General features: G+C 52.4%; 1 protein-coding gene across 5 annotated transcripts in view; it reads right to left on the reverse strand.

The window, feature by feature from the left end:
- SEMA5B (semaphorin 5B) overlaps positions 1–12,880 on the reverse strand; it is an 80,659-nt gene that overhangs the window by 24,789 nt on the left and 42,990 nt on the right. For all 5 annotated transcript variants that reach the window (XM_034659533.1, XM_034659525.1, XM_011229116.3 and 2 more), the window contains 3 exons: positions 11,956–12,157; positions 6,736–6,835; positions 3,130–3,175 (listed from right to left, as the gene is read on the reverse strand). In XM_034659533.1, the coding sequence (XP_034515424.1) occupies positions 3,130–3,175; positions 6,736–6,835; positions 11,956–12,109 (300 nt within the window). In that variant the 5' untranslated portion in view covers positions 12,110–12,157. Of the gene's footprint in view, positions 1–3,129; positions 3,176–6,735; positions 6,836–11,955; positions 12,158–12,880 lie in introns of those variants that run through there.

Here is a 12,880-nt window from a genome sequence, read left to right on the forward strand (position 1 = left end):
CCCTGGCTGTCTCTATCTCTGTCAAAAAATAAATAAAATCTTAAAAAAAAAAAAAAAAGTCAGGGCTTTTTCACCAGGCCGGATGACAGACCAGGGGACTGGAGGCCAGGGTTCACAACTCCAGCCTCTCCAGGGAATGCCAGGCAGCCCACTCCAACTTCTCTCCCTGTCTCTCCACTTTGTGGCCACGGTGGGGATGTGGGCGTGAGAAGTATTTATTCCTCTCCTCAGTTCTGTCGTGGAGAATCCACTCTGGACTCCTGAGATCAGGCCCCAAAGAGACACCCTGGGAAGGTGGTAAAACCAACGCCTGGTGCACTTGCGACTGGTATGCGGTGCCCTTCAGAGAAGCCGCTGAAGCTGACCAGTGGGAGCCCCCAGTGGGAGCTAGGGGGCTGGTATAAGAGAGCTTCCTAAGGCTGAGGCCAGATCAACACGGACAGGAATGAACCCAATGCCAGGCCTCATCAGCAAGCCAGAGAATCCTAACATCTGATCGGGTGAGGGACCTGGGACTTGCAGGCCAGCTGTCAAGGACACCTGGGGAGGCCAAACCAGCTGGGCAGCACCTACAGAAAAGATACGGATATTCTAGGACAGCAGTTCCGAAATTTGGCTGCACACTGGAATCACCTGGGATTTAAAAATCCCAGTGCCCAGCTGTACCTTGACCAATCAAGTCAGAATCTCTGAGGGTGGGACGCAGGCATTAGTGTTTTTTAAATCTCTCCTGGTGATTCTAGTGGGCAACGCAGGGTGAACCACAGCCACGAGCCAGGCTAGCTCCATTCCCAACCTGATTTATGCTACCTGGCTCTGGAAGCCAGAAACCTCCATGGCACCACTGGGGGCCAAGCTTTTTGCTAAGCCCTCCAGGGCTGCTAACTTCCCCAACTCCAGGGCTCACCTGCATGCAGAAGACTGTGTGGGGTGCGTGTGATGTTTTATGTCTCCTAAAGATCTTCCTTCCTCTTCTCTCCATCCCCACTCTACTGCCTTGGTTCAATTTTCCCCACCACTCACTTGGGCTATGGCAGTTGCCTCCTAACCCTCTCCTCCACTAATCCATTCTCTGCACCAGGCCAGGTGATCTAAACACCAAAACTGGTCATGCCACTTCTCTACTTAAAACTCTTTGGTGAGCCCCACTGCCTTTGAAATAAAATATAGACTGCTCTGCTCAGCAGTGAAGAGCCTCGGCAGTGTGGCCCCTCACTTTCCCTGGGCCTCACCTCCTACCCCTTTCTTATTCACACCCCATGACCCTGCACACTGGGCCCCTCAGCGCTCCATGCTATCTCACACCTCTGTGTAGTCCCTCCCACCCCCCACCTTTAGCTGCCTGGCAAACCCCATCCTTCAAGCTGTAGCCCCAGGGCAGCTCTCCGAGAAGGCTTTGCTGGCCATGCTGAGCCTGATGGGTTCCTAGCGCCTCTGGGTCATCGCTGAACCCAGCATTCACCCCGCCCTGCATGCTTCCCATCACATTGCTTTTATTTCTGTGCATTCATTTCTCCTCTCTTTGATCACTTTACTGCTCCTGGAAGACCTTCATTTGCAAACCTTGGGAACCTCACAAAAAGCCAACTGCCTGAGCTCAGGGCAGGGCCCCTGGACCCACTTCCTTGCACTCACTTTGAACCACCTCTGCACCGACTTCTCTCAGGCCCTGACCTGCTGGCCTTGGCATCTTGGCTTCATTTTCTGTGGATGTCAAATGGTAAGTAAGTTCTGGATGCGCTGCTTGTGACCAAGCTGACAGGCCACCAGCTGCTGCTGTAGCCCAGGCCCCAGAACCATGCCACAGAAATCCCATCCAGGACGCGGAATTATTTGTGATCTCATCTGCTTATTCCTGAGGCCAGCGACTGAACCTGATTCATCTTTGGATTTCAAATGCCTAGCACCATGCCTGGGACCAGACCCAGCTTTCAGTAGGTACTCAATAAATGTTTATTGGGTGGGTGGTTGGATAAATGGACGGGAGGTTGGCTGCCTAAGGTAAGGACTGGAGGATAGATGGACCTATAAATGGATGAATGGCATTTTCGTTTCAATTTGTCCTAGTTCCTTTTCCCTTCTGATGGTTGGAACTTTTCGGCTCCCTTATACTCCCCTCTGGCAACCATCTGCAATGGCCCCTGTGGGTATACACCCAGGTGCAGCTAGAAGAAATCAGACCAGAATGTCATACCAGCTCACTAAGGAGGTGTCCCTGTCCCCAAATGCCCTTTGCAGTGAAATCCCATACCAAACAGACCGGCACCTGACCACCTCCTATAACCGTTCTGTACTAAGGTCAGATGCAGCACTCATCATCTTGTCTTGGCTACACTGTGAGCTCTAGAGGTCAGAGACTGCTTGTCTTAGGCCTCCTCGTGCCCCCACCCCAATTCCGATGAAATTAACACTCAAGCCTCCCAGACACAAGAACTGAGTCTTTCCCCTCATTGAGGAAGAAATGGACTTCTTTTCTCTAGAATGTTCTGCCTTTGCAGAGGTGGTTTGGCATCTGTTTCTCAATCTGGGATAAATGTTCTGGATCAAGGAGTCCCATTAAAATGCCTCCCAGAGCAGTTAGGGAATTATGCTTGGGGAGTCCTTCTTGGCAGCAGATAATAAATCAATCACAGCTCAGTGAGAATGCTGAGTTAGAATGGGATCACTGAAGCCAAGCTAAGAAAGGAACCAGGGATACCCTTTCTCTAGAGGCCAAAACTCAGACCTCCCTGTAGGACTTAGAAGAACCAACCATTCCAGTTTGCCCAGGACTGTCCCAGATTTAGCACCGTAATTCCTGCACCCTGGGACCCCTCACTCCCAGGCAAACAGGGCCAGCTGGTCACCTGCGCCCAAGTGCTCCTTCTCTCCGACATCAGCAGCTCCTTTGCACAATGCAGGAGCCCTGCATGTGCCTCTATGTTTGTGTGTCCACACCCCTGCTTCCCAATAGTTACCTTGAAGCCAGACTGAGTCCACACCCACGGGGCTCCGGGTTTTGCCCCTAAGGGCTGAATTCTGAATCTTGCTCCCTCTGCTACAAAGCCCCAGCTCCCAAATCCAAGGGAAGGGAAGGGAAGTGGAGGGGAGTGGAAGGAGGGAGGGGAGGGGGAGGGGGTGCAAATGTACCTGAAGGAGGGAAACATTGGCAAGGCTGAGTCGGAAGAGGTAGTTCCTGTGAAAACAGAGACAAAAATCGTAAGTCAAGCTGGCTCTGCCGGCAGGTCCCCAGGAAGCAGCTTCGCGGCTCTTGCTTCGTGGGGGGTGGGGTGCAGACTGCGGAGGGCCTATGGTGGGCCAACCCCTGGGGAGCGCTTCATCTCCACTGGCTCTTTTAAACCTTCCAGCAACCCCAGGAGGAGAGAGAGAAAACTTCACTTACAGATGAGGAAACGGTGGGCTCAATGTCCGAGTCACAGAGACGGTAGTGAGGGAGTTGGGATTCACAGGCCGACTTGCCTGCTCCCGAAGCCCACGCTGTCTCTGCTCCCGGGCTGTGCTGGCAGGCCCAGCCCCACCACCACTTTCCCAGCCAGGCAGCCCACTTCTGTTCAACTTGCAGCCTCATGGAGCTCCTGCAGGAGCCTAAACAAGCCATCCCCTTCCTTCCGCCCTGACCCAGCCCGCTCCTCAGTCAGGCCAGCCATCTGTCCTGACACAGCGCCTCGGGCCCTCCAGGTCCCGTCTGCCTCCTCATCTGCGGCGGTCCCTCCTGCAGTCACTCTGGCTCTGACCTCCCCACGGCCACCTCCCTGGACCACCACGTCTCCTCTTGCCCAGACCACCCCCTCCGTCCCCGCACCTCCCAGCCCACAGCTGCCAGCCTCTATCTGCCGCAAACGCTTTCATCACACCAGCCTGCTGCTCAGAAACCTTAAATAAGGAAACAGATCCACACAAAAACCTGCACGTGGAAGTCGATAGCAGCTTTCTTCCCAACTGCCCAAACCTGGAAGCGACCAAGAGGCCTTTCAGCAGGTGAACGGGTAAATAAACCGTGGTGGATCCAGATAATAGACTATGACTCAGAGCAACAGAGAAGTGCGCCCTCAAGCCATGAAAAGACATGGAGGAACCTCAGATGCATAATCCTGAGCAAAGAGGCCTGTCTGAAAAGGCCACACACCGTACGATTCCGACTATATGATATTCTGGAAAAGGCAGAGCTATGGAGACAGTAAAAGATCAGTGCTTGTGGGTGGGAGGACAAACAGGTGGAGCAGAGAGGATTTTTAGGGCCGTGAAACGACTCTGTATTACGCCGTAATGGCGGACACGTGTCATTATACCTTTGTGCAAACCCACAGAATGTAAACCGCCAAGAGACCGCAGTGTTGACTACGGACTCGGGTGATAATGACGCATCAGCACGCTTCTTCAGCTCCAACAAATGCACGTCTCTGGGGGGGGGGGCTACGCACGCGTGGGAGCGGGAGGTGTGTGGGAAACATCTGTACCTTCCTGTCAAGTTTGTTGTGAACCTAGAACTGCTCTACGAATAACAGCGTTAACGTTTAAAAGCCCTTAGGTAACAGTGGTGGTAACACTACCACTACAGTTAACCACCGTCGGGCACTCACAGCGGCGGGCAGTGAGGACACCGCTTTGCCTGGACTCTGGAGCTATAAGGCCACTATGACTAGGCACGGACGTGGAGGGTGACAGGGTCACTGGTCAGCATGCCACGCCAAAGTAACTGCAGGCTCACGGAGTAGACCCCGCAGCAGAGGCAGGGAGAATTCCAGCTCAGCTACCTGCTGGGGACCTTCTGGGAGTCTGTGTCTGCGTCTGAAAAATGGAGAAACGGACGCCTGTCTTTCTCATTTCACAGGGCTGTGGAGACAGGGGAATGGTGTGATGCATGTTAAGAGGCTTTATTAATGTCAAGCAGATGTAAAGGCTTGGTTTTCCCTAAGAATTTTCTTTCTTTCCTTCTAACATCTACTTTTGGCTACTCCTCTTTTTGGTTCCTGAGGTGTTTAAGAATAATTGCTTCGGAACTTTCTGGCCTACCTCCGCTGTCCTGAGAAGAGCACTGAGGAGAAAGGCTGTGGAGTGGGCCAGCAGGAGAAGGGGGGCCCTGCTGAATGAATCCAGGGGCCTGAGGGAGACACTTCAGTCTGGAGGCTTCTCATCCCCAGCTCTGGCTCCAGGCCCAGGCTCCACTTAGCTTCTTTGCTGTGCTGGGGCTGGGCAGGCCTCACCGGTGACCTTGGCTCCAGGCCTCTGCTGGACCTCTCCAGCCCCTGCCCTGCAGCGCTTCCCTGCCTCCCCCTCCTGGCCTGAGGACAGATGGGCTCAGGCTCTGCCCCAGCTGTCTGCTCAGGTAACACAGGCATCTGCTCACAGCTTTAAAAAATTAGGGGAAACATTGCATCACTTTATTAATTTTTATCCCATCAAAAATCATTCATCACAGCATCACAGGCTGCTCTTCTGGGAGATGAGAACAGAGAGAAATCTCTGCAGCCTGACCTGCCCCTAAATCCCTTATGGAATAAGGCATGGTATACATGATATCCCCAGCCCGAATTCCAGAGACCCAGGGGGGTCAGAAAGAACAGGGGAAACGTCTGGCAGAAGAAAAGAAGGAAGGAAATTGACCTAGAGAAAGGGGGAGAAGAAACGGAGGACCCACTTCATCTGCTGTGAGGGGGCAAGGGGCCAAGTCCAGGCCTGACTTTCCCTGTGTCCCAGGGCAGCCAGGCTCAGGGTGTGGCTCCCCCTGTGGAGAAGCCCCAGAGCAGATGTGAACACAGGCGGTGGCCTTGGTTTGCTAGTCCACACAATGGGGATAATCCCAGCACACCCTGCCTGGGGCGAATGTGAAGATGAGGCCTCATTTACTGCATATGTGGTACTCTGCTGTCATCTTGGGATGTGATCTTGAGAAGCTCCCCTCCCCCTCTCCTGTCCCTTGCCTCTTCATGTTTAAATCAAGGGCAGCTGGATTAGACTATGATTTTCAAACCTGAGAGCCATCACACTCACCTGGACGGCTTGCTAAAGCACACTGCTGGCCCCACCCCCGGAGCTTCTGATTCTGCAGGCTGGGTGTGGAGTCCAAGAACCTGCATTTCTAACAAGTTCCCCGGGGCTGCTGGTCCTGCTGGTCCAGGGACCACTCTTTGAGACCCACTAGAGTAAACATCTCTAAACTCCCTTCCCTACTAGAGTTGATGGTCCCTGATTTTGTGAGGACTATCTCCTTCTGTTCCACTCCATAACATCTCCACAAGTCCCCCCCTAGAGCCAGAACGGTGGGGTTCAACAAGATCAGGCAAGAGAGAGGGAAGTGAAGGGCTTCATAGGACAAGCTGGTGGCCTGAGTCCAGCATCCCAGGTGCAGGTGGCCAGCCAGCCAGTAGGGGGCTCCTGGGCACCTTCTCTGCATGGAGCTCAGGGAGAGGACATTGACTGGGCAGTCCTGGCAGCAGGGTAGAGACAGGGGGTAGAAGGTGGCCAGCAGGTGTTCTGCTCTCAGTAACGACCAGCCGTGAAGGAATATGGCTTGCTGAGGTCTGGAGGTCTAGAGGTCGCCCCCTCCCCGCCCTTGTTCCAACTAATGCTTCCTTTTGTGGGAGACGGACATTCAGATACAGAAAGGGCCTGGCAGAGAGGAACCCGGGCCCAAGACAAGGGTCTGCCCATAGTGCGCTCATCCCCCATAATATTCCCCCCACCCAATTCTAAGCACACTGACACTCTTGGCACCAACCCTCCTATACCCATTACCTGGCTCCCGCGATGAGCTGGTTCCGGGAGGGATCCAGTGCAAGCTGGGAGAAATCGCGGGCTCCAGGGTAGGTGAAGTTGAAGATCCACGGCTTCAGATCTGGTGGAGGGAAAGGCAGCAATTCCAGTTACTGCTGCACCGGCATCCAACCCCAGAAAGGAAGGGCTACAGTCAGGATGAAGTCAGGGAGCAATGAGGTGGGGGCACCCCGAGACCCGGGCTCCACCTGCCCCCTCTGTGAGCAGCCAGCTGCGGGACAGGGAGTGGGGTGTTGTCCCTGTTCCTGCTACGTTCCCTAGTTCAGAGAAAGGCTCCGCCTGACCCCTAGCCGTCCAAAGGGAAAACCAGAATCATCCTTGACTCCCCCAGCCCCTCACCAGCACTTAAAAACACTCACAAATCTCTACTGTTCCACCTCCAAGAAATCCATCCCCCTTGGCCTCTGCACCCCACCCACTCCAAGCTACTATCATCTCTTGCCTGGACTGGTGCCAAGAGCATCCTATCTAGCCTGGCTTCCACTCCTGCCCCTCTAGTCCATTTCCTACAAGGCAACCAGAGTGATCTAAGAGGCAAATCTGGTCATGTCACTCTCCAGCTTAGAACCCTTTAATAGTTCCCAGTTGCCCCAAGGAAAAGTTGCAACTCCTGTGAAGGCCTTTGAGTTCTGGACTCGCTGTCTTCCCAGTTCAACTGCCTGGCACATTAACTATTTAGTGATCCCCTGAGAGAATGAAGCTTCACCTTTTAAATGCCCCCTCAAACTACCACCCCAGCCACACTAAACTGGAACACTGTGCAGATCTCTCCCACCAAAGCCTGCAAAGCTTTGCCCTTCTGTGCTCCCTCAATGGAACAGTCCTCTTCACCCCCATCACCACCCCGCCTCCTCTGAGAAGTCTTCCCTGACTCCCCCAAGCCAGGGTAAGGTCTCTACTTTACTGCCATCAAAGCCCCCGTCTTGTTGGGAGTCTAGCCCCATTGTTTTCTTTGGGGGGTAGGGCAGATCTTGTTTCTTGGATCTGTAGGGTCTGCCCTGCATTTGGAAGGAGTTGAGTGAATGCATGAGTAATCCTCAACTCCCTTCTGTATATGAAGAATCAAGTTTTCAGACAAGACTCCACGGAGGTGGGAGAAAAGGGATGTGGGTGGTCAGTGTCTATTCTTGTCCCCAAGGAAGGCCAAAGCCTACCATGGGGATTGGAGGGGGGGGGCAGAGACGTCATAGCCCTCTGGATGGATGGGGCAGTGGCCTGAGGAGGATATGCCTGGCGCACAGTGCCTAGCTGACCTTCCCTCTTTTCCACCCACTGGAGACCCACTTCTCCCATCCTGGTCCACAGCCCCTTAGCAGCTCCCCTCAGCCCTGGCCTCATGGATGGGAGGGAACTGACCAATAATGAGGGAGTCATGGGGCAGAGAACTTTATGTCAATGTGGATAAAGATGAGGGGGAAATGTGAGGCCCTGGGCTTTCTCCCCACAGTGCATTAGCGACGGGCTCACAGAAGGTCCAGAGGATTGTGTGTGTGTGTGTGTGTGTGTGTGTGTGTGTGTGTGTGTGTGTAAACCAAGGGAAATAAATCATTGCTCATTATCCCTCCACTACAGAGTAAAAGCAACCCTTCATTTCTGCACGATAGGCAAACACTTAATCACTCCCTGGAGAACTCGAGGTTTTGTAAGCTGGATGTTTTTTCAGAAAACTGTGATATGCACGATTAAAAAAAAAGAAGAGAGAAACTCTGCAGCAGAATGTGGCAAACCCCTTGGGTCTGCTGCTGCCCTCAGCCCACTACAGGTTAGCGAGGATTATCATGAATTTGCAAAGGCATCTGAGCAATATCGGTATAAGGAGTAGATCTGGAGTCAGGTAGGCTGGGTTTTTAGTTGATCTCAGGGTCACCCTCAGAAATCCTGGTAGAATAGTATACTACCTTGGAGACTAAACCAAGAGTTCTCCTCCTCCAGGAAGACTTCCTGGATTATAATCTCTCCACCCTGATTTTATTTTGTTCCATATTGTCTCTACCTTGTCTGTTCCATTCACATTGTTTTTGTCACTCTGAATGTGCTCAAGTCTGTTTTCTTGGGGGGAGTGCTATGAGGGGCTTGCCTGTCCCCATCAGACTGAGTGCTCCCCAACAGTAGCAACTGGGTCACACTTCAGTTCTCTTCTTCCCCTTCTGATGGGGATCTTCCAGATGTGGGCAGCTGAACAGGGCAAGAGGTGGTGTGACTGGTGTGCCGGAAGCCAGGAAAAACTCTGTCTGGGGACCTCTCAGCCCGGTCTTCACTCAGGCCCTTTCCTGGGGCAGGGAGGGGAAGGGAAGACGAAACAGGGCAGGAGCGGGGATGGCTGGCAATGGGAGGGAGGGGCAGGGGTAAGAGTGGAGTGCGGCAGCCCCTTCAATTTCTGTCCCTCTCCCCTAGCCCCAAAGGGACCACCAACAAGGGCAAGGGGAAAGGGGCGAGCGGGGAGAGATGCAGGCGGGTGCAGCACGTTGATCCTGGGGGAGCTGTCTTTGGAAGGGAGCCAGCTCCCTCTTATTAAACAGGCAAACAGGACCAGAGGGAAGGCTGTCTTTAAAACACCAAGCACGTTCTGAGCTCCGTGTGCAGTGAAGGTTTTGGACGGCATCTTTAAGAGAAAAATGACATTCTCCAAGACGCGCCTGTGATTTTAATTATAGTCAATTCAATTACCCACTTTGTGGATTAACCACTGTCAGTGTTAACTCCATACTGGCCTCTCCCTGCCTTCTGGAAATTCCATGCTGTGGCAGATGGAAGAATGTGCAGGCAAAGACAAACACAAGAGGGCCCCCCTTAAAAGAAACCCGTAGGAGAAAGTTTAACCTTACGAAATGGAAAAATGCCTGTCAGATTCTGCAACTGGCAGTTCCTCTAGGGTATTTAGGGGTTATTCACAGATCGGCCAGGAGTCAGGGGAGAAGGAAACTCACAGCTACAGGGCTGGAACCCTATTGATCAGTCAGAAATAAAATGTAACATCTGAGGGGATGCTGGAAGCTGGGGGTTGGCGCTGGGCTGGGTCATGTGGCAACTTCTCTGGTACGAAGCATCACCCAGAACGCAGTCACCCAACATGAACTGAGTCCCTCGTGTGTGCTCAGCAGTACTAAAAGATGTGAGGAGACAAGAGATCCAGTCCCCGTCTGGGACCAGCTGCGCTGGGGAACCAAAGGGAGTGACCTCTAAGGAACAGCAAGAGAACTTTGAGTACCCAAAGGAAACTCTTACTCTCCTCTGAAGTCCCACAGCACCCAGCTCTGTCCCTGGTGTCAAGCAGGGCCCCATAAAAATTTGGTGAATGGATAGGAAAACTCAAAGCTGTCAGAGTAGAGAACTGGGTGGGTTGAGGGCAGGCCAGGAGGGCTGGGGAGGAAAAGCAGAGATGCTGCTCTCTCCAGGGCTGTCACTCCAGGATGATGGACCATCTCTGCTTGCTGGGGCGAAGGGGATTCCTTAGTTATTCTGTGTCAATCTGAACCTCACTCCTCCATTCAGAAAGACAGTGGGCAGGAAGTTAGTTTCATTCAAGTGATATACACCTAAAGATTAAAAATGGTGTCACGGAAGCCAGGCACTCAAGGAATACATTTTCCACCTCTCCACTACCCCCACCCCCTCCCCAGTTTGCTCAGGTACAGACCAGCCTGGCAGGGGGACAGGATTTCCATGCTCTCCTTCCATTGCTCCTGCCCCCAGAATCAGCCAGGCCAACAGTGCCCCCCAGCAAGGCCCCTGAGAGGAAATGGTTCATTAGGAGTGGCCACGGGGCATCCAACAAGAGGACAGCCCTCAGAATCCCACTCCCTCTGTCCCCCACTTGGTCCTTCCCTTCAGTGACAGCCACCAGAACTCTGGGAGCCATCAGAAGTCTGAGAGTGTACGCGTGTTTTGTAGGCTTAAGGACATTGCTAATTTACTTTAATCCACTTAAGCCTTCAAAGCCTTGGATCCCAGCTCAAACAAGACAGCACTGAGAAGACAGCTGCAAATTCTCCTCCCTGAGACAGGAGCCAGCGCACAGCTGGGAATCCCACACTTCTAAACCACCCCAGCCCCCCCACCTTGCCACCCCCAACTCCTATCCATCCCACCCCTCCCACCCCCCAAATCCCATGCCAGCCTCAGACTCTTGCATTTATTTTTCTTGCCCCTCTTGACTAGCTGCGTGGAATCCCAGAGGATGGCTTCTCGTCCTCTTGCCCGGGGGCCCGGAAGGTGGAGCGCCGATCACCTGCCATGGGGACCAGAAAGAGGGCTTGCATGCCCGATGTTAAGGCCTGCCTCTGACAAGTCTCCCCACACCTCTCTACCTCAGCCTTCCCATTGGTTACAGGAGATTGACAGTCCTTGCCCTCCTTCCTGCCAGGGTTATTGTGCTGTCAAGTAGGGCGGGTGTTTATCAGACTTAGGAACCTGGGGACCCCAGATTCCAGTGTGAGCTGCACGCAGGTGATGGAGCCGGAAGTGTTGATGGGATTATGGCCCCACCAGGGAGCCCCGAATTGGCCACCAGGTCATGGGAGAGCATCTGTTTTGTTTTGGATTTAGATTATCATTCAATGTATATATGTTAATTTTAGAAACTTTTACTGAGAATTTATAGACCCCTCAGAGTATGTCCAATGATTCATAGATCCCAGTTTGGGAAATATTTTAACAGGACATCTCATGCCCTCCCTTGATAGACAAAGGAAGTTATGAGTCATCAAGTCCCCTTTCCCTGTGGGTTCCCAGGCCCAAGACAGGCATCCCTGAAATTGTCTTCGAGCAGCGGGAAGCTTTCCAGAGATTTCCAGGCACTTCCTAAGGAGTGAGTCATCTTCATTTTGCCTTCCAGGGAAGCTATGAAACAGATCTCATAGCTTCCAGAAGAGCTAAAGCTGAGATGGCCAACGAACCCTTGTCCACTCCACCCAGGGCACCCACACCCCCACTTCTAGCAGGAATCCCAGAGAAAGGTGCCCTCCTCCCCCAGATGAACATGGATGAAAACTTAAATAAACTGTCTGGAGCCCATGGCTCCTGCCAGCCCATGGCTGCTGGCCCATGGCTGCCCATCCTTCTTACATCGATCCCCAGGGGAACATCTGGGACTTCCAATGGCTGGAGACCCTGCCGAGTCCAGACCTAAGTCCTCAAGACCCAGGCATCGCGAAACAGGAGCGAGTGGGAAGTGGCTCTCACCTGCAAAGGCCACAGTGGGGTGTTCCCTCAGGGTGCACAGCTGCTGCTCACTGCTGGGTTCAGTGGCGACATCCTGGGAGCTGGACAGACGGACCACCAGCAGTGTGAGGCTGGGCGGCAACAGGGTGACAGCCAGGGGTCCCGGGAACACCATGGTGGGCTCCTCTGCAGTCCTAGCTCCTGGAGGCAGGCTGGGGAAGATCTGCAAGGCAAACACTCAGTCTTACCACGTGCCCACGTCTCCCCGCTTCCTCCATGGTTGTGAGCAGTCCCCCAGGCTCTGTTTGTTTGTTGGCCTAAATAAATTTATATTTTACTTCTGTGACTTACAGTTTACATTGCCCTCATAACACAAAGTTATAGATCATATCTTGAGAGCTAATTTCCCTTGTAATGGTATTTTGGATAAAACTGGCAAATTATAGAGCTTTTTCTATTATGATCCCAAATGGCTTAAAATTAGTTTTAATGATAAAGGTGGTATCTAGGGGTTTTAATAAGTGGAGCTGGGACAAGTGGGTAGCCGTTTGTAAAAAGATAAATTTGGATCCATAACCCACACCTTGTACTAGGAAATATTCCAACTAGATACAAGATTTAGGTGTCAAGAATAAAACCATAAAGATACTAGAAGAAAATGTGGGCAGAATTCTTTATAACCTTGGAATAGAGAGCCATGACTCAAAATCCAGAAGCTGTTAAAGAAAAGATCGACAAATTTAACTACATAAACCCCCAAACTTCTGCATGACCCCTCTCCCCCAAAAAACAAACACCAAGCAAAATCAAAAAGGCAAATGACAAACTGGAAAAAATATTTGCAATACACATCACAGACAAAGGCCTAATATTCCTAACATATAAATAATTCCTGGGGATCAGGGGGGAAAAGATCACCAATCCTTTAGAAAAATGGGCAAAGAAT

Source organism: Ailuropoda melanoleuca, chromosome 1 (genome assembly GCF_002007445.2).
Source record: "Ailuropoda melanoleuca isolate Jingjing chromosome 1, ASM200744v2, whole genome shotgun sequence".
In the NCBI taxonomy this organism is placed as follows: domain Eukaryota; kingdom Metazoa; phylum Chordata; class Mammalia; order Carnivora; family Ursidae; genus Ailuropoda; species Ailuropoda melanoleuca.